At 44.3% G+C, this 25,526-nt stretch overlaps 1 protein-coding gene across 1 annotated transcript in view; it reads right to left on the reverse strand.

Annotated features, from left to right (window-relative positions):
- dtnbp1a (dystrobrevin binding protein 1a) overlaps window positions 1–25,526 on the reverse strand; it is a 378,832-nt gene that overhangs the window by 305,832 nt on the left and 47,474 nt on the right. The window contains exon 4 of the mRNA XM_070880679.1: window positions 2,829–2,889. Within this exon, the coding sequence (XP_070736780.1) occupies window positions 2,829–2,889 (61 nt within the window). The remainder of the gene's footprint in view (window positions 1–2,828; window positions 2,890–25,526) is intronic.

The raw sequence follows: 25,526 nt of genomic DNA on the forward strand, positions 1-25,526 counted from the left end.
AGATGACCTGGAAGAGGGGACAGAGTGTAGTGTAACAAAATTTGCAGATGACACTAAGATTAGTGGGAAAGCAGGTTGTGTAGAGGACACAGAGAGGCTGCAAAAAGATTTAGATAGGTTTAGCGAATGGGCTAAGGTTTGGCAGATGGACTACAATGTCGGAAAATGAGGGGTCATCCACCTTGGGGAAAAACAAACAGTAAAAGGGAATATTATTTGAATGGGGAGAAATTACAACATGCTGCGGTGCAGAGGGACCTGGGGGTCCTTGTGCATGAAACTCTTCCAAAAAGTTAGTTTGCAGGTGCAGCAGGTAATCAGGAAGGCAAATGGAATGTTGGCCTTCATTGCGAGAGGGATGGAGTACAAAAGCAGGGAGGTCCTGCTGCAACTATACAGGGTATTGGTGAGGACGCACCTGGAGTACTGCATGCAGTTTTGGTCACCTTACTTAAGGAAGGATATACTAGCCTTGGAGGGGGTACAAAGACGATTCACTAGGCTGATTCCAGAGATGAGGGTGTTACCTTATGATAATAGATTGAGTAGACTGGGTCTTTACTCGTTGGAGTTCAGAAGGATGAGGGGTGATCTTATAGAAACATTTAAAATAATGAAAGGGATAGACAAGATCGAGGCAGAGAGGTTGTTTCCACTGGTCGGGGAGACTAGAACTAGGGGGCACAGCCTCAAAATACGGGGGAGCCAATTTAAAACCGAGTTGAGAAGAAATTTCTTCTCCCAGAGGGTTGTGAATCTGTGGAATTCTCTGCCCAAGGAAGCATTTGAGGCTAGCTCATTGAATGTATTCAAATCACAGATAGATAGATTTTTAACCAATAAGGGAATTAAGGGTTATGGGGAGCGGGCGGGTAAGTGGAGCTGAGTCCACGGCCAGATCAGCCATGATCTTTTTGAATGGCGGAGCAGGCTCGAGGGGCTAGATGGCCTACTCCTGTTCCTAATTCTTATGTTCTTATGACTACACTTCAAAATGATACTTAATTGCCGGTAAAGCCCTTCGAGGTCGTGAGAGGCACTGTATAATGTTATGGCCTCCAAGTGTTATTTGTTGTAAAGCCAACAAGCAATACGCAATCACAACCAACATATTTTTTCACCACTGGACATATACCGTTTAAAAGCAACTTTGCACCACTAAATTACAAAATAATAAAACACATTAATTGTAATTACAGATGATTGCTAATACAGAACATATTTCTGGTTCCAACTTCCTCTACTTCTACTTGAGAATATTGAGTGATTTTGGACATTTTTTGACAAACTCATAAAAGACTTGGATTTATATAGCACCTTTCATGACCACCAGACGTCTCAAAGTGCATTACAGCCAATGAAGTACTTTTGGGGTGTAGTCACTGTTGTAATGTAGGAAATCCAGCAGTTAATTTGAGCACAAGCAAGCTCTAACAAACAGCAATGTGATAAAAAACCAGATTATCTGGTCATTGTTATGTGAATTGAGGGATAAGTATTGGCCATGACACCGGGGTAACTCCCCTGCTCTTCTTCGAAATAGTGCCATGGGATCTTTTACGTCCACTTGAGAGCAGACGGGGCCTTGGTTTAACGTCTCATCCGAAAGATGGCACCTCCAACAGTGCAGTGCTGGAGTGTCAGCCTAGACTTTTTGTGCTACAAGTTCCTGGAGTGGGACTTGAACCCAAAACCTTATGTCTCAGAAGTGAGTGTGCTATCCACTGAGCCACAACTTACACTGCTGTCAACCACACAGTACGGATTAGACTCAGAAGTAGGGCAGACCAGAGAGGATGACAGGTTTGCTCTCTCGAAGGACTCTAGTGAACCAGTTGAGTTTTTAATGACAATCTGGGAGCTAGCCACATATGATCAGATTTACTCATTTTAATCTCACAATTTGCCATGGTGGAATTTGATCTCATAATCTTTGGGTTGCTAATCCACTACACTAATAATGCAGTGAAAGTTAATTTGAGACATCTTTGCCCCAGGTTTCTTCCCTCCTCTCAAAGACACCAAAGATGAAAATCTGCTGCCCTTCTGCTGCGAGTGTGACAAAAGAGCAAGAAATTAGGCTTCGAGCCGGCATATCACCGCCAGTTATTGCAAAGATTCTACCCGCCTCAAACAAGGTCACATGTGGCAGAAGAGATACAGCCGGAAGAGGGGACCGTCTTGCTCCTAGCCTGGAGAAGAACCAGCAGCTGGTACGCCCAGTGAAAGCAGGTATATTGGTCAGCTGGCCGGGCATGTGAAGCCCACCTTAGGGTCTATTTCTGGGCCCTGGCAAACATGAACAATTTCCCAACTCTTCCAGCAGACACCAACACTGTTAACATGGTAATCTCTAAAAATCCAGGACAGTCTCACAAATGAGTTTATAAAAGAGTAGATCATCCAGTGTGATTACAAATGCAGTTTATTTCCACTCAGATGCCTCAAGTAATATACATGAATGGAAATAAAAGAACTTTGCAGTAAGATGGGAATGAATCCAATACTCATGCCAACTGTGTTGCAAAGCCAATAAGCATCCAGTTATTGAAACAGATGACATGATCCCCTTTCACAGAAATTTTTCTCAGTGAAGCAATCAAAGAAAATATGGGTATGGAGAGCTTCACAGTGAAGCAAAGAGGAAGGTGGTTTATTGTGTATTACAACTTCTAAGAGAATAACTCCTGATGTGGAAATAATAAAAAAGTTGGAACCCAAAATGAATATCCATGACATATTCAACACTGTTGGGGAAATTTATTTGAGCATTAGCTGGGGAAGGATGTACTGAAATGAATATTTATAAATTTATTTTGATATCATACCTCTCCGACTTTAGCACAGTCCTCGGCTCGTTTGTGCAGGGCTGCCCATGTATTCTCATACCTTTAAAACAAAGATACAAAAAATAAGGCCTTTTTTAAAAAAATAATCTTCTGAAGATAAAGAACATAAGAAATAGGAGCAAGAGCAGGCCATTTGGTCCCTCGAGCCTGCTCCGCCATTCAATAAGATCATGGCTGATCTGATCATGGACTCAGCTCCACTTCCCTGCCCACTCCCCATAACCCTTTACTCTCTTACCGCTCAAAAATCTGTCTATCTCCACCTTAAATATACTCAATGACCCAGCCTCCACAGCTCTCTGGGGCAGACAATTCCATAGATTTACAACCCTCTGAGTAAATTTCTCCTCATCTCAAGTTTTAAATAGACACACCTTGGCAGAAATAATAGAAAAGCAAATTATAATTTAAATGGAGAACCTACTCAATCTATCCTCCTAAGTCCACTCCCTCAACTCCGGAATCAACCTAGTGAACCTTCTCTGAACAGCCTCCAATGCAAGTATATCCTTCCTTCAATACGGAGACCAAAACTGTACGCCGTACTCTAGGTGTGGCCTCACCAATACACCCTGTACAGTTGTAGCAGGACTTCTCTGCTGCTTTATTCCATCCCCCTTGCAATAAAGGCCAACATTCCATTTCCCCTCCTGATTACTTGCTGTACCTGCATAATAATTGTGTGTGTTTCATGCACAAGGACCCCCAGGTCTCTCTGTACTGCAATACTTTGCAAGTTTTCTCCATTTAAATTATAATTTGCTTTTCTATTATTTCTGCCAAAGTGGATAACCTCATTTTCCCACATTTTACTCCATCTGCCAATTTTTTTCCCCACTCACTTTGCTGGTCTGTATCCCTTTGCAGATTTTTTGTGTCCTCTTTACAATTTGCTTTTCCACCCATCTTTGTACCATCAGCAAACTTGGCTACATTACACTTGGTTCCTTCATCCAAGTCATTAATATAGATTGTAAATAGTTGAGGACCAAGCACTGATCCCTGCGGCATCCCACTAGTCACTGTTGCCAACCGGAAAATGACCCATTTATCCCGACTCTCTGTTTTCTGTTAGGTAACCAGTCCTCTATACATCCATATTACACCCATAAAAAGTGATTTTTTTTAAACTTGATTTTTTTAAGTCCATTTTCAGTGAAATGGCAATTTTTCAAAAGCCATTGCTCTCACTTCTAAAATGAGTAGGGAAGCAGGGAGGCAAAATAAAAACAATGTTGGAGAACGATTTTAAAGTTGAGTTTGAACAATAAAAGTTTATTTTGAAAAAATTAAAATGAAGTTCAAATAAATAGAATACAGAGGACATAGCAAGAACAGGGAAGAAGAGACAGAAGAGAAAATGGAAAACAAGGTCAGCATTAAGAATTTAGAATTTCTTGGGCAAATTTGTTTTGGTGTTTATTTATTACAACAATGAATCTGCTCCTAACATTCAAGTCGTTTTACTACTATAATTGGCATTTTTTTCAGTGTCATGTTGCATAAGCAGAAAAAAATGCAAACTGGTCACCGTTTCTCTGAAACCATAAACAGTGTAAAGGTGATTTTATCTTGCCGCTAGTCAGCACCTGATTTCAGGAAAGCAGTGCTATACTGGGCTCCTTGGCCCTGCTCTCCCACTGATCTCACCCAGCACTGTCCAGGAGTCCTTAGGATGGTGATTGGGAAAAAGGAAACCCGTTTATTGTTCATATATGCAGCAGAATTCTGTTATGAAGCTCCTGTTTCAATCTAAATATTTTAATTGGACGTGTAGGAGGTGTCTCCAGCTGCAGCAACTCGAGCTCCGCGTTTCGGAGCGTGAGCGGCGGCTGGAATCACTGCAGTGCATCCGCGAGACTGAGAATTTCTTGGAGGTGGTCACCCCGCAGCTTAAGAGTGTGCAGGCAGAGAGGAAGTGGGTGACCATCAGAAAGACGATGAGTACGAGGCAGGTAGTGCAGGAGTCCCCCGAGTCCATCTCGTTCTCCAACCAGTATTCTGTTCTGAGTACTGGTGGGGGCGATGGTGCCTCTGGGGAGCGCAGCCAGAGCCAAGTCCACGGCACCACGGGTGGCTCAGCTGCACAGAAAAGCAGGGGGGGGGGGGGGGGGGGGGAGGAAGAAGAATGGAAGAGCAATAGTGGTAGGGGATTCAATAGTCAGGGGAGTAGACGAGTGTTTCCGTGGCCGCAGACGTGTCTCCAGGATGGGATGTTGCCTCCCTGGTGCCAGGGTCAAGGATGTCACCGAGCGGCTGCAGGGCATTCTGGGGGGAGAGGGAGAACAGCCAGAGACCGTGGTCCACATCGGTACCAATGACATTGGTAGAAAGAGGGATGAGATCCTGCAGGCAGAGTTTAGGGAGCTAGGAAAGAGATTAAATAGTAGGACCTCAAAAGGTACTAATTTCTGGATTGCTAGTGGGTACAGAAGTAGCAGGATAGGGAAGATGAATGCGTGGCTGGAGAGCTGGTGCAGGCAGGAGGGCTTTAGATTCCTGAGGCATTGGGACCGTTTCTGGGGCAGGTGGGACCTGTACAAGCCAGACGGGTTGCACCTCAACAGAGCCAGAACCAATATCCTTGCGGGAGATTTTGCTAATGCTGTTGGGAGGGTTTAAACTAGTTTGGCAGGGGGGTGGGAACCGGAGAATAGATTCAGTGGGGAGAGAAACAAAGCTGGAATTGGGCAGCAGAGAAGTAGAAGAATGTAAATTTGAAAGACAGAGGAAACCAAGGGCTGGAAAATAGACAACAGGGGAATTTGGCAATATTAAATGATATATACTTCAATGCAAGGAGTATAGGAAATAAGGCAGATGAGCTGAGAGCATAGGTTGACACTTGGGAGTATGATATTATAGCTATTACTGAAACATGGCTGAAAGAAGGGCAGGTATGGCAGCTCAACATTCCTGGTTACAGGGTTTTTAGATGGGATAGAGGGGGGTAAAAAAGGAGGGGGGTGGTCGCAGTATTGATTAAAGGATCAGCTGAGAGATGATGCATTAGAGGGGTCATCAAATGGGGCCATGCAGGTTGAATTTAAGAACAAAAAAGGGGCAATCACACTACTGGGAGTGTACTATAGACCCCCAAGCAGTTAAAGGGAGATAGAAGAACAAATATGTGGGCAAAGTGCTGTGAAGTGCAAAAACTAGAGAGCCGTAATAGTGGGGGATTTCAACTACCTTAATATTAACTGGGAAATGGTAGTGTGAATGGTAGAGGGTGCTGAATTTCTAAAAGGCATTCAGGAGCCTAACAAGGGAGGGGGTGGTTCTGCACTTGGTTCTGGGGAATGAGAGGGGCAGGTGGAAGGTGGGAGAGCATTTTGGTGCTCGAGATCATAATTCACTAAGATTTAAGGTAGTTATGGAAAAGGTCAAAGGGGGACCAGAAATACAAGTACTCAATTGGGGTAAAGCCAATTTTGCTGAGCTGAGATGAGATTTGGCCAAAGTGGAAACGGCTATTTGATGGTAAATCAGTGTCAGAGCAGTGGGAGGCATTCAAGGAGGAGATTCTGAGGGCACAGAACAAAAAAAAAGGGTGGGGCTAACAAATCGAGAGTCCCCTGGATGTCAAGGGACATGCAGGGCAAGATAAAGAAAAAAAGGTACGCTACAGGTGTGGTGCCAGAGGACTGGCGGACTGCTAATGTACCTTTATTTAAAAAGGGAGAAAGGGATAGACCGAGTAACTGCAGGCCAGTCAGCCTAACCTCGGTGGTGGGAAAATTATTGGAAAAAATCCTGCAGGACAGGATAAATCTTCATTTGAAAAGACATGGATTAATCAAGGACAGTCAGCATGAATTTGTCAAGGGAAGGTCATGTCTGACTAACTTAATTGAATTTTTTGAGGAGGTAACCAGGAGGGTCAACGAGGGCAGTGCGTATGATGTAATATATATGGATTTTAGCAAAGCTTTTGATAAGGTCCCATATGGCAGACTGGTCATGAAAGTAATAGCTCATGGGATCCAGGGCAAAGTGGCAAGTTGGATCCAAAATTGGCTCAGAGGCAAGAAGCAAAGGGTAATGGTTGATGGGTGTTTTTGTGACTGGAAGGCTGTATCCAGTGGGGTTCCGCAGGGCTCAGTGCTGGGTCCCTTGCTTTTTGTGATATATATCAATGACTTGGACTTAAATGTTGGGGGTATGATTAAGAAGTTTGCAGACGACACGAAAATAGGCTGTGTGGTTGATAATGAAGAACAAAGCTGCAGACTGCAGGAAGATATCAATGTACTGGTCAGGTGGGAAGAACAGTGGCAAATGGAATTCAATCTGGATAAGTGTGAGGTAATGCATTTGGGGAGGTCTAACAAGGCAAGGGAATACGCATTAAATAGTAAGACATTGAAAAGTGTAGAGGAACAAAGGGACCTTGGAGTGCAGGTCCACAAATCCCTGGAGGTAGCAGGCCAGGTGGATAAGGTTGTTAAGAAGGCATATGGAATACTTGCCTTTATTAGTGAGGCATGGAATACAAGAACAAGGAGGTTATGCTTGAACTGTATAAAACACTGGTTAGGCCGCAGCTGGAGTACTGTGTGCAGTTCTGGTCACCACATTACAAGAAAGATGTGATTGCACTGGAAAGGGAGTAGCAGAGATTTACAAGAATGTTGGCTATGAGGAAAGATTGGAGATGCTGCGTCTGTTTTCTTTGGAACAGTCAGGGCTAAAGGGAGACCTGATGGACGTGTATAAAATTATGAGGGGCCTGGATAGAGTGGATAGGAAGGACTGGTTTCCTTTGGCAGAGGGGTCAACAATCAGGGGGCATAGATTTAAAGTAATTGGGAGGAGGTTTAGGGGATTTACGAGGGGAAATTTCTTCACTGAGGGTGGTGGGGGTCTGGAATGCACTGCCTGAAAGGGTAGTAGAGGCAGGAAACCTCACCACATTTAAAAGATACTTGGATGTGCACTTAAAGTGCCGTAACCTACAGGGCTACGGACCAAGAGCTGGAAAGTGGGATTCGGCTGGATAACTCTTGGGTCGGCCGGTGCGGACACGATGGGCCGAAATGCCCTCCTTCCGTGCTGTAAATTTCGATGATTCGATATTAAAACATATTACACTGATAATATAGCCGGGAGTTCTGTTAGGTTTTGCTGGGTCCGTCCAAAATCAGCCAAGCCAGCGCAAAAGATAGAGAATGTTCAAGCACAAATTGCGTTCCGCGCAAAGAGTTTCTGTGATCTTTGGTGCTAGTTTTTTTTTTTAAATCGCTCTGGCCCTGCCCACAAAACTGGCCACACCCCCAGACCGAATTAATCACGGCGGCGAGTTTCCGTTAATTGCACCCATTTACGGGCCTTTGAAGAGTCTCTTCAAACAAAGACTTTTTTTTAGATGCAAGAACACTAACAAGCACCTTTTAAATTGCATTTTTTTGTTAATTAACTAAGAAACCAATATAACTAAAAAAAAAACACAGAACCATTTACTAAAGTCATTTTCAGTTATTTAAAATCAGGTTACTCATAGGTAGTGGACTAGACAATGCTCCAGGGACCCTACGTGGTCGGCTTGCTGGCGGTTTTTCAGTGAGAAAAACCACGCATGTGCAGTATTTTGAACAGCCTGTGCAGCCCCTTAAAGGGGTCGCAATGCGCCAAAGAAAATTACAGGGAATGTTGCTAGACACTCAAAAAAATAAGCATTTTTAAATTAGTGATGAACCCATTTTCAGTTGTATTAATAAAACTGTACCAGATTACCACTCAAATATATGAGAGAATACTTCTGAATGCAAATGTTTTTTTTTTAAAAAAGACGTTCTAAAACACTGCCCTATTGCACTGGTTCATGGAAGATTTTATGTTTGGCGATATGCAAATAAATTTGAGCAAAAACTTAAGCAAAAAAAGACATTTCTGAAAAGTAGAGCAATTTGCGCCCGGATCTCCGATCACACGCAAAATGGAAACTCTTGGATTATATGTTTAGCAGGCCAGAATTGCAGTAGGGAACCAGGCAACAGTTAAAGAAACCAAAGTAAAATGAGTTGCCGCTCCTGCCAGGTCAAAGGCTGAATCGAATATATAGTCAATTGAAATAGACAGAACCACCACTCATTTAGCACGAGCTGCATTTTTACATAAAAGTTAACAACCACAAAAGTTGCTAAAACAATATGGCTGTAACATACTTCTGCTGTAATAATGTGATCCTCAGTGCACCATCAAAAATGCAAACCCTCAATATAACTAAAAGACTCATCCAGTGAAGATCCAAATAGTTCTATGACTGTTCTACATTCAAATGGGCATAATTTATTTTTTTGCTTAAGTGCAGAATTTTTTCTCCAATATTTTAAAACATTGCTAGGCAAAATATTTTTCTGTTCCAATCTCTGCAGTTCTTCGTGAAATGTCACTGCAGTCAGGAACAATTTGCACCTATTTGCCAATTTCAGAACAAGTATTGAAATAATATTTGATGAATGTATTGTACATCAATTCCATTTAGTTCAATTAAAAAAGGAGGCAGACAAAAAGCAGGAAACAATAGACCAGTTAGCCTAACATCTGTGGTTGTGAAAATGTTGGAGTCCATTATTAAAGAAGCAGTAGCAGGACATTTGGAAAAGCAAAATTCGGTCAGAGTCAGCATGGATTTATGAAGGGGAAGTCATGTTTGACAAATTTGCTGGAGTTCTTTGAGGATGTAACGAACAGGGTGGATAAAGGGGAACCAGTGGATGTGGTGTATTTGGACTTCCAGAAGGCATTTGACAAGGTGCCACATAAAAGGTCACTGCACAAGATAAAAGTTCACGGAATTGGGGATAACATATTAGCATGGATAGAGGATTGGCTAACTAACAGAAAACAGAGTCGGGATAAATGGGTCATTCTCTGGTTGGCAACCAGTAACTAGTGGGGTGCCGCAGGGATCAGTGCTGGGACCTCAACTATTTACAATCTATATTAACGACTTGGAAGAAGGGACTGAGTGTAATGTAGCCAAGTTTGCTGACGATACAAAGATGGGAGGAAAAGCTATGTGTGAGGAGGACACAAAAAATCTGCAAAAGGACAGACAGGCTAAGTGAGTGGGCAAAAATTTGGCAGATGGAGTATGATGTTGGAAAGTGTGAGGTCATGCACTTTGGCAGAAAAGAAATCAAAGAGCAAGTTATTATTTAAATGGAGAAACATTGCAAAATGCTGCAGTACAGCTGGACCTGGATAATTATGCATGAAACACAAAAGGATAGTATGCAGGTACAGCAAGTGATCAGGATGGTATCTTGGCCTTTATTGCAAAAGGGGATGGAGTATAAAAGCAGGGAAATCTTGCTACAGCTATACAAGGTATTGGTGAGGCCACACCTGGAATACTGCGCGCAGTTTTGGTTTCCATATTTACGAAAGGATATACTTGCTTTGAAGGTAGTTCACTTTGTTGATCCCAGGGATGAGTGGGTTGACTTATGAAGAAAGTTTGAGTAGGTTGGGCCTCTACTCATTGGAATTCAGAGAATGAGAGGTGATCTTATCGAAATGTGTAAGATGACGAGGGGGCTTGACAAGGTGGATGCAGAGAGGATGTTTCCACTAATGGGGGAGACTAGAACTAGAGGGCATTATCTTAGAATAAGGGGCCGCCCATTTAAAACAAAGATGAGGAGAAATTTATTTTCTCAGAGGGTTGTAAATCTGTGGAATTTGTTGCCTCAGAGAGCTGTGGAGGCTGGGATATTGAATAACTTTAAGACAGAAATAGACAGTTTCTTAAATGATAAGGGTATAAGGGGTTATGGGGAGCGGACGGGGAAGTGGAGCCGAGTCCATGATCAGATCAGCCATGATCTTATTGAATGGCGGAGCAGGCTCGAGGCGCCATAAGGCTTACTCCTGTTGCTATTTCTTATGTTCTTATGGAATAAATGTTCATCAGTAACAACTGTTTTTTAAAAATTACCTTCTGATAACTAGATGCGCTGTTTGCGACATTCAGAAGTAGTTTCTCATTCCATTTGTAATAGTAAAGGCCTATGTAAACTTGGCGAACGGGAAGGTCTGCACACGAAAAAAAATGAGGGCGCAGCTTAAAAATTGAAAAACCATAAACACATGGGAGAGCGCCAGAGCAAGAGTGTTAGATGGGGAGACAGAGAAGCATGGAATTCTCCCGATGTCCTGGCCAACATTCTTGCCTCAACCTTGCTATGTGCAAACTGTCTACAGGGTTTTCCTAAATAATAATGGGCTCAATTTTCCCCAATGTTGTTTTTATGGCATATTACAAGAGTTACACCAATTTTTTTTGGCCCCGACTACACCAAAAAAAATAACTTAAGTTTCCCCATTCTATTTTTTGAAATTGGCACCGCTCAGCCTGTCCTTTAGCTTCGGGGGGGTGGAGCCTAATGCCTGTGCCAAAAAAAAACAATGCCCCCCCCCCCCCCCCTTCTGCACATGTGCGAAAAAAAAGGATGTTTTTTACGTGACTGCTATGGGCGGGCATGCCCAGTACAGTTCCCGGTCTGCATTCGGCCATATTTAATGAGCCAGTTGTGTGTGAGAACTTTAATTCTCATTGGAAAAATAGGAGCTGCAATACAATATGCAACGTGGTGCAAGGACCAAGAATTTCTCACAGGATGAAGTGGAGGCACTAGTTACTGTAATTGAGGCCAGATGGCACGAGCTGAACACCAGCAGAGATCACATAAAAGTTTCACTAAAAGAAATGAAGAAACACTGGAACCAACTTGAAGATTACTGTGCAATGGTGACCACCCAGAGGTCTGGAGGCCACTGCAAAAAAATGTCAGGACCTTGGTCAAGTAGTTAGTGTAAGTAATATTTTCATTGATTCACTGGAATTGCAATTGTAAATGTGACCATCTGTATATGTCCCACCCAACAGAAAGACACCCTCTCTAAAAAGTTATATTTTCATCTTTGCAGAGGAAGGTGGCACACAACAAAAGGGAAAGAACGCGAAGAGGAAGAGACCCAGCAAATCTGCACCCACTGACACCCTTGGAAGACAGGGTCACTGCTTTGATGGATCCTGCCTGGAGAAAAGCAATCAGTACTGCACAAGCTGGGCCCACACTTGAGGGAGAGGGCAAGTCCTGCAAATTCCACAGTCTGGCTTTGCTAAAAGTTAAGTACTGCGCGGGCTAGCCATGCTTTGATTCATGGGGATGTCTCCGTCAGCTACGCTTCGGTTGATGGAATCTGCTATCATTCATCGTGGTACTTCAAATGAGCCTGCTGCCTGCACCATTTGAGCCTACGCATGCCACCCACCCTGCCCCCTCCTCTGCTGCTAACCATATGTTCTGTTATATTTTGCAGAACTTGAGGCCAACCCTGACGAGGCTGAAGCCAATGCAGAAGATGATTCAGACGCGAATGAGCCTGAAGAGGAGAACATCTTCCAATCCCATCTTCCAGACCAAAAGCAGAGGGGAGGGGGTGATGGATGAAGCCTACACTGTTGTACTTACTCTGGAGGAGGTGCAGGTGCTGCCCATTGAGGTGCCAGGCCCTTTCCTGAGTGGTACAAGTGTTGAGACATTCCATGGTTTCTCAGTCCGAAGCTGGGGATTCCAGTGGGGTGCAGCGAGGCACATCCAGGACCCCAGCGTCCAAGGCTATGGGTCTCAGTGGGATGCAGCGAGCCACACCCAGGGTGAGGAGGGGAAGAGCAGCTCAACAGCGCTCTCCTGAGGTGCAGGATCTAACAGATGTGGTTTAGATGATGGCAATGAGTGCGGAGAGCATGGACCTTACTCGATCACTTCTGGACACCATCAGTGGGGTGGGTGATGATGTATCGGGACTGTTGGGATATGGGAACACTGTCCGAGCACATGAGGGAGGGAATGTCACAGGCAGCTGATACAATGACGGTGAACATGAGGGAGGGAATGCTGCAGGTAGTTGAGACACTGTCAGGGCACATGAGGGAGTGTCAATTTGCTGCTGCAATAAGGGAACACACCCAGACCCCGTGGCCATTGATAGAATCAACTGCCACTGTCACTCCCACTCCAATCCCCAGACTTGCCTCTGAAGAGGCCCAAGCCGGGCCTTCCATATTACCGCCTGCCCATGCCTCCCATCAAGAGATGCTCGAAAGAAGCAGCTTTGTACCAACCCGAGAAACGCTGCAACACCGACTGCGGGCAGGGGTTGAGTCAACAAGACCAAGCGCTGCGAGCGGTTTTAGAATAAGTTGTAGGAGAGATGGGTGCAGCCTTTCTTTGCTGCTGTTATTATTATTGTTGTTACTGTTGTAACTGTTCTTAAATTAAAAGTTTTTGTAAGTTTTATGTAAATTTACAAGTTTAAAGAATATTTTTTATTGAAGTTAAGTACAAACAAGTGTTAAACTATTGAATAAAATATATTTTAAATTATAATTGAATCATTTCCATTATTGTGCCATTATCACAACACAACATTATGGGACAGGTCCAAACAGTGAACATGGTCTATTTGGAATAGTTGCCACTGAGCCTTCAGGCAGCAAAGCGTTCACGGATGAACTGCTGGTGCAAGGCTCGAGCAATCGTTAAAGGGGCATTCTGTCCCGCAGTCATGCTCCAGGTTCAGGTAGTTGCATGGCTTCCTCGTCTTCCTCCTCCTCCTCGTTATCTGCATCTTCCTCCTTATCCTCAGCCACTCGCACCTCAGGTGGGTTTTCTACTTTACTACCAGCTGCGGCTGCCTCATGATGGCTAAGTTATGCAGCATGCAGCACACAACAGTGAACTGACCGACAATCTCAGGGGAGTATTGCAAATAGCCTACGGAATGGTCCAGGCATTGGAAACTCTGTTTCAAGATGCTAATGGTCCTCTCTATTATGCTGTGCGTCACCATGTGCGACATGTTATATTCCCTGTCAGTTTCCATCCGGGTTACGCTTAGGGGTATCAGGAGCCAGGTGGCGAGGCTGTACCCTTTGTCCTCCAGCAGCCAGCTCTGCCTTTCTGGCTGTTGCTGCTGAAACATGGCAGATATAGCGCTCTTGCATAGGATGAATGCATCATGGGTGCTCCCAGGGTATTTTGCATCAATTGACATGATGCGATGCAGGTCGTCACACACGAGCTGCATATTCACGGAGTGGAAGCCTTTTCTGTTCCCGTACATCTCGGAATCCTCCAAAGGTGCTCGCAAGGCGATGTGGGTACAATCAATGCAGCCCTGTACCTTTGCGAAGCCAGCAAACCTGGAAAAGCCCACAGCGCTGTCATGCATTGCACTTTGAATAAAATCCAAAATTAAAGAATTGCATTAGACTTCCATTGTCTCCCCTTTGAGTTTGAAAAAATTAGGCTTCATGATACATAGAAACATAGAAACAGAAAATATAGGTGCAGGAGCAGGCCATTCAGCCCTTCTAGCCTGCACCGCCATTCAATGAGTTCATGGCTGAACATTCAACTTCAGTACCCTCTTCCTGCTTTCTCGCCATAACCCTTGATCCCCCGAGTAGTAAGGACTTCATCTAACTCCCTTTTGAATATATTTAGTGAATTGGCCTCAACTACTTTCTGTGGTAGAGAATTCCACAGGTTCACCACTCTCTGGGTGAAGAAGTTTCTCCTCATCTCGGTCCTAAATGGCTTACCCCTTATCCTCAGACTGTGACCCCTGGTTCTGGACTTCCCCAACATTGGGAACATTCTTCCTGCATCTAACCTGTCTAAACCCGTCAGAATTTTAAACGTTTCCATGAGGTCCCCTCTCATTCTTCTGAACTCCAGTGAATACAAGCTCAGTTGATCCAGTCTTTCTTGATAGGTCAGTCCCGCCATCCCGGGAATCAGTCTGGTGAATCTTCGCTGCACTTCCTCAATAGCAAGAATGTCCTTCCTCAAGTTAGGAGACCAAAACTGTACACAATACTCCAGGTGTGGCCTCACCAAGGTCCTGTACAACTGTAGCAACACCTCCCTGCCCCTGTATTCAAATCCCCTCGCTATGAAGGCCAACATGCCATTTGCTTTCTTAACCGCCTGCTGTACCTGCATGCTAACCTTCAATGACTGATGTACCATGACACCCAGGTCTCGTTGCACCTTCCCTTTTCCTAATCTGTCACCATTCAGATAATAGTCTGTTTCTCTGTTTTTACCACCAAAGTGGATAACCTCACATTTATCCACATTATACTTCATCTGCCATGCATTTGCCCACTCACCTAACCTATCCAAGTCACTCTGCAGCCTAATAGCATCCTCCTCGCAACTCACACTGCCACCCAACGTAGTGTCATCCGCAAATTTGGAGATACTGCATTTAATCCCCTCGTCTAAATCATTAATGTACAATGTAAACAGCTGGGGCCCCAGCACAGAACCTTGCGGCACCCCACTAGTCACTGCCTGCCATTCTGAAAAGTACCCGTTTACTCCTACTCTTTGCTGCCTGTCCGACAACCAGTTCTCAATCCACGTCAGCACACTACCCCCAATCCCATGTGCTTTAACTTTGCACATTAATCTCTTGTGTGGGACCTTGTCGAAAGCCTTCTGAAAGTCCAAATATACCACATCAACTGGTTCTCCTTTGTCCACTTTACTGGAAACATCCTCAAAAAATTCCAGAAGATTTGTCAAGCATGATTTCCCTTTCACAAATCCATGCTGACTTGGACCTATCATGTCACCATTTTCCAGATGCACTGCTATGACATCCTTAATAATTGATTCCATCATTTTACCCACTACTGAGGTCAGGCTGACCGGTCTATAATTCCCTGTTTTCTCTCTCCCTCCTTTTTTAAAAAGTGGGGTTACATTGGCTACCCTCCACTCCATAGGAACTGATCCAGAGTCAATGGAATGTTGGAAAATGACTGTCAATGCATCCGCTATTTCCAAGGCCACCTCCTTAAGTACTCTGGGATGCAGTCCATCAGGCCCTGGGGATTTATCGGCCTTCAATCCCATCAATTTCCCCAACACAATTTCCCGACTAATAAAGATTTCCTTCAGTTCCCCCTCCTTACTAGACCCTCTGACCCCTTTTATATCCGGAAGGTTGTTTGTATCCTCCTTAGTGAATACTGAACCAAAAGTACTTGTTCAATTGGTCTGCCATTTCTTTGTTCCCCGTTATGACTTCCCCTGATTCTGACTGCAGGGGACCGACGTTTGTCTTTACTAACCTTTTTCTCTTTACATACCTATAGAAACTTTTGCAATCCGCCTTAATGTTCCCTGCAAGCTTCTTCTCGTACTCCATTTTCCCTGCCCTAATCAAACCCTTTAACCTCTTCTGCTGAGTTCTAAATTTCTCCCAGTCCCCAGGTTCGCTGCTATTTCTGGCCAATTTGTATGCCACTTCCTTGACTTTAATACTATCCCTGATTTCCCTAGATAGCCACGGTTGAGCCACCTTCCCTTTTTTATTTTTACGCCAGACAGGAATGTACAATTGTTGTAATTCAGCCATGCGGTCTCTAAATGTCTGCCATTGCCCATCCACAGTCAACCCCCTAAGTATCATTCGCCAATCTATCCTAGCCAATTCACGCTTCATACCTTCAAAGTTACCCTTCTTTAAGTTCTGGACCATGGTCTCTGAATTTACTGTTTCATTCTCCATCCTAATGCAGAATTCCACCATATTATGGTCACTCTTCCCCAAGGGGCCTCGCACAATGAGATTGCTAATTAATCCTCTCTCATTACACAACACCCAGTTTAAGATGGCCTCCCCCCTAGTTGGTTCCTCAACATATTGGTCTAGAAAACCATCCCTTATGCACTCCAGGAAATCCTCCTCCACCGTATTGCTTCCAGTTTGGCTAGCCCAATCTATGTGCATATTAAAGTCACCCATTATAACTGCTACACCTTTATTGCATGCACTCCTAATTTCCTGTTTGATGCCCTCCCCAACATCCCTATTACTGTTTGGAGGTCTGTACACAACTCCTACTAACGTTTTTTGCCCTTTGGTGTTCTGCAGCTCTACCCATATAGATTCCACATCATCCAAGCTAATGTCTTTCCTAACTATTGCATTAATCTCCTCTTTAACCAGCAATGCTACCCCACCTCCTTTTCCTTTTATTCTTTCCTTCCTGAATGTTGAATACCCCTGAATGTTGAGTTCCCAGCCCTGATCATCCTGGAGCCACGTCTCCGTAATCCCAATCACATCATATTTGTTAACATCTATTTGCACAATTAATTCATCCACCTTATTGCAGATACTCCTTGCATTAAGACACAAAGCCTTCAGGCTTGTTTTTTTAACACCATTTGTCCTTTTAGAATTTTGCTGTACAGTGGCCCTTTTTGTTCTTTGCCTTGGGTTTCTCTGCCCTCCACTTTTCCTCATCTCCTTTCTGTCTTTTGCTTTTGCCTCCTTTTTGTTTCCCTCTGTCTCCCTGCATTGGTTCCCATCCCCCTGCCATATTAGTTTAAATCCTCCCCAACAGCACTAGCAAACACTCCCCCTAGGACATTGGTTCCGGTCCTGCCCAGGTGCAGACCGTCCGGTTTGTACTGGTCCCACCTCCCCCAGAACCGGTCCCAATGCCCCAGGAATTTGAATCCCTCCCTGCTGCACCACTGCTCAAGCCACGTATTCATCTGCGCTATCCTGCGATTCCTACTCTGACTATCACGTGGCACTGGTAGCAATCCCGAGATTACTAATTTTGAGGTCCTACTTTTTAATTTAGCTCCTAGCTCCTTAAATTCGTTTCGTAGGACCTCATCCCTTTTTTTACCTATGTCGTTGGTACCAATGTGCACCACGACAACTGGCTGTTCTCCCTCCCATTTCAGAATGTCCTGCACCCGCTCCGAGACATCCTTGACCCTTGCACCAGGGAGGCAACATACCATCCTGGAGTCTCGGTCGCGGCCGCAGAAACGCCTATCTATTCCCCTCACCATTGAATCCCCTATCACTATTGCTGTCCCACTCTTTTTCTTGCCCTCCTGTGCAGCAGAGCCAGCCACAGTGCCATGAACTTGGCTGCTGCTGCCCTCCCCTGATGAGTCATTCCCCTCAACAGTACTCAAAACGGTGTATCTGTTTTGCAGGGGGATGACCGCAGGGGACCCCTGCACTACCCTTTCTGCTGGTCTTCCATTCCCTATCTGGCTGTGGACCCTTTCCCTGCGGTAAGACCAACTCACTACACGTGATACTCACGTCATTCTCAGCATCGTGGATGCTCCAGAGTGAATTCACCCTCAGCTCCAATTCCGTAACGCGGACCGTCAGGAGCTTGAGGTGGATACACTTCCTGCACACGTAGTCGTCAGGGACACATATTCTTTGTCTTCTTAACTCCCTCCAAAACTTTGCATAAAAACAATGGGATCTTTCTGCGCCGATTTTGTAATGTGCGCTGGCTTTTCTTAAATGCCCAGAAGATTTTTTGGGAGTGGTCACATACGCTGTTCTAGGAAAAATGTAAGTTGGCCAAACTGCTTAAATGTGAAAAACATGCGCAAAAAATTCCTAACCTAAAAAAATTGTAACTAACTGAGTTACGCTAGCGCAGACCAGAAACTTTGGGGAAACTTGGATATTTTAATTTACGACAAAAAAAGCGGCGCACGGCAAAAGGACGGCGCAGATAAGTGGGGAAAATTGAGCCCAATGATTGTACTTTAAAAGGTAATCCACTGCTTATAAAGAGCTTAGGAGTGCTCCGAGGACGTGATGAAGCACAATATAAATTTTAATTCTTTTAGAGTTTCCACCTTTCTAAACTGAAATAGGGAAGGCAGCCTCGAGTTATTCATTGTGCAGGCTGTAAAAGATTTCTGAATCATCTCATTCATGCAAATTTGTAGCTAGGCCTTGTATATAGAGTTTAAAATGAATTTCTACTTAAATGGTGTCAGCTGTTTCTAATAAACATCTGTCCAGACAGTGACTGTGCTGTTGTCTACATACCCATCTATCCAAATAGTACAAAGTAATTACCAGCCTGCTGAGAAAGAACCAGAGGGTTGGGGTGGGGGCTTCAACAGGCAACAACCCCAGGATGCTTAGTTCACTTAAGTAATAACTGCACGGCAGCAATCTATGAATACAGAGGAGTGAGCTGCAAAAAGGATCGCCGGATTCTGTATTTTTGTTCAAGTCCAGAAATAAATTGTTTGCGATGCTAAAATTGTTCTGCTACATCTGTTTTGCATCTGTGTGAATTTTGTTCTGCTTACAAATTCAACTAGTAGATTAGCCAGAACTATATAGTCTGTCAGTGTGGTGTTTTACCTCCTATTAAAGAAGATAGGAGAGAGTGCTGGGCAACTGTGAAAAAGTAATGGTTAATCCCACGGCATGCTTACCTATTCACTCCATACAAGATTATAAAGGCATTGGCCTGTCTATGGAAGCTACTTTCTGCTGTGGGGATGAATAAAGAGCATTGGCAGATAGCCTGATACGAGAACAGACAGATTTTGATTCCATTACTCTTTTACCTATAGCAAACACATTGGATAAAGATTAATGGAATATGACTAAAGATGTAAATTTTTGTTCTTATGGCCACTTTGTCAGTAATATACTGTAAATTCAGTTGGTAAAAGGGGTGTGTGCAAGGCTTTGACTGGTCCTTCACATAATTAACACTGTGGGTAGACATCTGCATTAAAGCAGATTGAATTTCCTCTGAAAAAAGCAGTTTCAGCAAAATTCTATTGAACATAGATCCATGTTTTACTCTGTAAAAGACTGCAGATCAGTACGATTTCACAGTTCATTTCCACACCATCTTGTTTCCATTTTCTGTCGTATTGCATTCAACACAATCCACTTCAATTGTTTTCAGATTATTCATATGACCTTCAAATCATTTTCCTCTGTCCCCTTGTGCATTGCAAGAGTGCTTGGTTTTTTGACTCAAAAAAAGATACTTTACTGCCATATAACTTGTTTTTTGTAATCATCAATTTTCTTACTGGACCATTTACACTTTATATCATTGTAATCCGTTAGCTCACAAAACCTGTAATTACTCATCAACAAATGCCCTCTAATGAAATTTTTCAAACACTATCAGCCATATTAACGATAACAAAAATCACACAGTAGAGCACAAGCAATAAACCACGTCTTAAACTAAACATTACAATAATTACTGGCAAAGGTTCACCTGTCCCTGTAAATTGTCCTGAAAGTTCATTCATTCAGTAACTGATTTGTTCGTTCAGGTTTTAAAGTGAGTCATACTAATGAAGCCGCAAAACAATTAATAAAAACTGTTCAATTTCCAGTGTTTGGTGATGGAACACACCAAGAGTGAATACATCTTTTGAGAAACATAGAAACATAGGCCCTTCTAGCCTGCACCGCCATTCAATGAGTTCATGGCTGAACATACAAATTCAGTACCCCCTTCCTGCTTTCTCACCATACCCCTTGATCCCCCTAGTAGTAAGGACTTCATCTAACTCCCTTTTGAATATATTTAGTGAATTGGCCTCAACTACTTTCTGTGGTAGAGAATTCCACAGGTTCACCACTCTCTGGGTGAAGAAGTTTCTCCTCATCTCGGTCCTAAATGGCTTACCCCTTATCCTTAGACTGTGACCCCTGGTTCTGTACTTCCCCAACATTGGGAACATTCTTTCTGCATCCAACCTGTCTAAACCCATCAGAATTTTAAACGTTTCTATGAGGTCCCTTCTCATTCTTCTGAACTCCAGTGAATACAAGCCCAGTTTGATCCAGTCTTTCTTGATAGGTCAGTCCCACCATCCCATAAATCAGTCTGGTGAACCTTTGCTGCACTCCCTCAATAGCAAGAATGTCCTTCCTCAAGTTAGGAGACCAAAACTGTACACAATACTCCAGGTGTGGCCTCACCAAGGCCCTGTACAACTGTAGCAACACCTCCCTGCCCCTGTACTCAAATCCCCTCGCTATGAAGGCCAACAATTGATGTGATGCTGACCTTTAAAAATATGTAACTTGTAATTCAGTAGAGGAATGACATGATCTTGAATACTTTTTTCGGTGAAAAAGATACACATACACAAACAAATTCGTGACTCTGCTCACAGCAACTCAAAGACGTGCTGTTTTATAAGGATCTAAAATCCCATGTATTGTTCTTCTGGGCAAGGTTGCATCCTTTAAGACCACATAGTCATACTGCTCCATTATTTTGTACACTTGAAAAATTCCTATGTTTCTTCATATTTGTTTTTGAAGTGTAACACAGAAATTGGAGTGGGACAGAGAAAATGCATGCACAACATAATGGCCCGGAATGTGCGGCCTGCAGCGAAGCCAAGGCTTTCACTGCTGGCCCTGAAGTATGCTTCGCACAAGGATCTCTAGATCCCTTTATTGAGAACTTTGTGTTTTCTGAAACTCAATTCACATTAACAAAGTATAGTGAGGATGCCCTAGTGTGAACTGCTGTGACATCAACAGTCTGTCTCGACAACCAAAGTGCAGAATTATCAGACAGCGACAAGTGAGTGAACTCTTTAAAATTCTAACTTTTAAAAAATGTTGAGCAAAACATATATTGAGACTCTCAAGGGGAAAGGAGGCAAACCTGAAATAAAGATGGTCAAACTTAAAAAAATGTATTTGAAAAGTTTCTTAAAAATTTTCATTTTTATTAAAATGGACAAATTTCACACTGCACAGAATTAAAATTAGTTTTCCAGGCCCTTAACATTTGTTTAGCAGTAATAACGCTGTCAAAACCCAGGTTACTTCTAATACCTTTGGGTCTAACTTTTAGTGGGGAATTTTACAGTGTACTTACTGCGAAGGAGCCATAATTTTCCTCAATTCCCTGATTTGGCTGATTACACAGATTGTGGGGGCAGGAGGGGCACAGCACAGCATGTTTTGGAGCTGTCATTCACAGACCGCAACTTCAAGATTTCTGCATGCGCTAAATCCTGAAGTTGTGGTCAGTTTCAAAGGTGGAATGACGGCAAACGTCGCCAGTTCGCCCTCATCCCAACCGCAAATTCCAGGCCATAATTCTTCCATGGTGTTGGTCATGGTAAGTCAGAAAATATACCATTTTATAACAGATATTGGGCCGAATTTTGCTATCCATCGCAAACAAACAGTGTTAGCCATTCAGTACTTTCATTTGCCCTCAGACTTTCTATGAGATTTGGCACTGGAACTTACTGTAATTAGAAAGCCATTTTAGTGCAGTGCCCTCTACAGGGGATCTGGGACCTGTATGAACAGGGTAAGCATCCTACCGACGACGCCCCCCCCCCCACCCCCAACCCTGAGCGCAATTTGTAACAAACATCTTCTGCGCATGCGCCCCCCCCCCCCCGATTCCGCCCCCCCCCCCCCACCCCCACTAAGCCGCAAGCAGCCGAGCCCCGAGCCTCCGACTGAGCCATGAGCCTCCGACCGGACCCGAGCCACCCGCAGCATCGCAAACCGCTGAGCCCCGATCCTCCGACCAGGCCTCGAGCCTCCCGCTAAGCCGCAGGGCCCCGAGCCTCCCGATGTGCCGCACACTGCCGAACCCTGAGCCTCTGACCGGGCCCCGAGCCTCCCGCTGCATCGCAAACCGTCGAGCCCCAAGCCTCTGACTGAGCCATGAGCCTCCAAACGGGACCCGATCCTCCCGCTGCGCCACAAACCGCCAAACCCAGAGCCTCCGAGCAGACGGGCCCCGAGCCTCAAGCCACCGGGCCCCGAGCCTCAAGGCACCAGGCCCCAAGCCTCCGATCAGGCCCAGAGACACCCAGTAAGCCACAAGTTGCCGGGCCCCAAGCCTCCTGTTGAGCTGCAAGACCTGAGCCTCTGATTGGGCCGCTGGGGGGGGGGGGCGGGGGAGGTGGTGTAGCGGCAGCAGGGGGAGAGGGGGAGGGAGAGAGAGAGCGCCTGGCCCGGGGGGGTGCGGGAGAGAAGAGAGCGCCTTGGGGATGGGGGGGGGGGGAGGGAGGGCGAGCGCCTTGGGGATGGAGGGCTAGAGAGGGAGAACCTCTTGGGGGAGGGAGTTTGAGAGAGAGAACCTTGGGGGAGGGGGTAGACAGAGAGAACCTTGGGCAGGGGGGGGGGGGGGGAGAGAAGAGAGAGAGACTAAGTGGGGGGAGGAAGAGACACAGGTGCAGGGAGATCAGTAGGGAGAGAGGGAACTCAGGGAAGACTGATCACATTCTTCCAACCCCCTTTACACCCACACCCAAAAGCTCGGTGCATGTATTACAAGGGAAATCGTTGGAGTGCATGAAATCCAGAAGTCACGACAATGTCACTCTTCACTTCATACCCAATAATACGTGGTAACGATCCGCACACAATGCCCCATCTATGGTGGTGGGGGTAAGGGACTTCGGCTGGTGGAGCCAGCACTTGTGCTGGGGTAAGAAACTTTGGCTGGGGGAGGTGTGCACTTATGCTGGGATAATGGACTTCAGCTGGGTGAAGCAGCACTTGCGCTGGGGTAAGGGACTTTGGCTGGGGGATGGATGCACTCACGCTGGGGTAATGGACTTCTGCTGGGGGAGGAAGCAACGGCACTGGGGACTTCGGCTGGAACTTGATGGCCTCTGCTGAGTTGTTCGAAATGTGTCCTCTCTGACTTCTGAAGTCAAAATGGATCATATTACAATGTGCAAAATTAGGCTGGGCGGTTCCATTTACACATTCCAGAGAAACTTCAGGGTGTGGCTTATCCTCCAAGGGGACCAATTATCAACAGGTCATGTGATAATGGAGTGCCAATCAGAGAAACGGCAGCCATATAGTTAGTACAAGTAGTTGACTCCATCTTTTTACCCAATCAGATTGAGGAATCGTTAATGAGCGGCACCAAATCTAAACCAGGAAGTGTTAGTTAGAATATTTAATTCAACTTCAAATCATGCACAGAGAGCAAAATAAAGAAGGGATTAAGACAGAAATAAAGATGGGATTAAGATAGAGAGATAAAAGAGACAGAAAAAAAAGTTACTTACATTTTTAATTTTTTAAAAATCTCCCAACAATAATTAAAATCGGAAGGAATGTCACTTGTAAAAGTAAATTTTCAGTACCAGAGAGGGTGTTTTACAGTAATTAAAACATATCACACATTAAAAATTTACTTACTCTGGAATGGACAAGCACTAACTTTTTCTGGCGAGTTTAGTGTGTATCTATCACGTTAGTACAGCAACTTCACACCATTCCAAGTATTTCAATGCCGAGTCTCTCAGCGAGATACTGGTATAGCGCAGCTTCTGAAATAGCACGGCAACTTGTTCAGCAACTTCCCGATTTCCGTATTTAACTACGCACGTGCAGTCGCCAAAAGTTGTTGTCCGATTTATACTTTAATAACGGTAAGCACCATTAGTCTCACCGTTATTTACACAGGAAAATCCAGACTGTACTGTATATTTAACGTGGAAGCAGGTAACAGATACTGATCAGGGTAGTACAGGAAATCTGCCATCCTTACCCGGTCTGGCTTATATGTGACTCCAGACCTACACAGCAATGTGGTTGATTTTTGACTGACCTCTGTAGTTTAAGAAGGTGGCTCGCCACCACCTTCTCAAGGGCAATTACAGATGGGCAATTGCCAGTGACGCCCACATCCCATGAATGAATGATTTAAAAAAAAAAAAGGGGGGGGAAAAGAAGATATAAAAAGATTCCTGCTCGACATTTCACAAAAGTTCACAAGCTCATGCTGTATCATTTCCATGTTGTGATGCAAAAAAAAATCATATCATTGCAGTCAACTGCAACCATTTTGACTTATGTATGCATCAGAGGCACATCACCACCACATGACCAATTGACCGTCTCATCAGAACAAAACTCCAGTGCGTATGAGTTTTACCTCAGGTTCTAGGCAGGACAAATCCTGTTTACATTGCTTGGTCCCTGCCTGACTAGAACTACATACATAGAATTTACAGCACAGAATCAGGCCATTTGGCAGAACTAGTCTGTGCCGGTGTTTATGCTTCAGACAAACCTCCTGCCAACCTATTTCATCTAACCCTGTCAGCATATACTTCTACTCCTTTCTCCCTCGTGTGCTTATCTAGCTTCCCCTTAAATGCATCTATGTTATTCGCCTCAACTACTCCCTGTGGTCATAGGTTCCACATTGCTCGATCAATTTGCTTGGGTCTATTCCATTCATTCCTACCATCCTCCTATACAACATCAGCAATTGCCATGTTACTCAGCAAACCAAAGGCCAAGGCATTCTTAATAACAATATATTCAAAATTCATCTGCTAGCAGTCAGGCACTCAGAGGTTCTCGGCTTCAAAGTCAATTATTCGTGGCTGTGTGGCATCCTCAGCTGTTTTAGAGTGTTGCTAGGATGAATTTACAGTTTCCAAAGTACTTGGCAATCGATTCTGCTTTTAGACACAGGCACTTCGCATGAATAGTTGTTAATTATCAAAGTCAACTTTCCTGCCTTGTAATGCCACACTTTAGTCAAAGTGATGCCTCAAGATTATTAAAGGGTTTTATAGAGTGACCGTAGAGGAAGGTGTTCCCACTGGGAAGGCCATAAATAAAAGATAGTCACCAATAAATCCAATAGGGAATACAGGTAAACTTTTTTTTAAATAAATAGAGTGGTTAGAACAAGGAACTTCCTGCCACAAGTAGTTGTGAGGTGACTAGCATAGATGCATTTATGGGGAAACTAGATAAGGACATGAGGAAGAAATTTGTGTAACTATCTCTATATCT

The sequence above is a fragment of the Pristiophorus japonicus genome, chromosome 5, assembly GCF_044704955.1.
Source record: "Pristiophorus japonicus isolate sPriJap1 chromosome 5, sPriJap1.hap1, whole genome shotgun sequence".
Classification (NCBI taxonomy): domain Eukaryota; kingdom Metazoa; phylum Chordata; class Chondrichthyes; family Pristiophoridae; genus Pristiophorus; species Pristiophorus japonicus.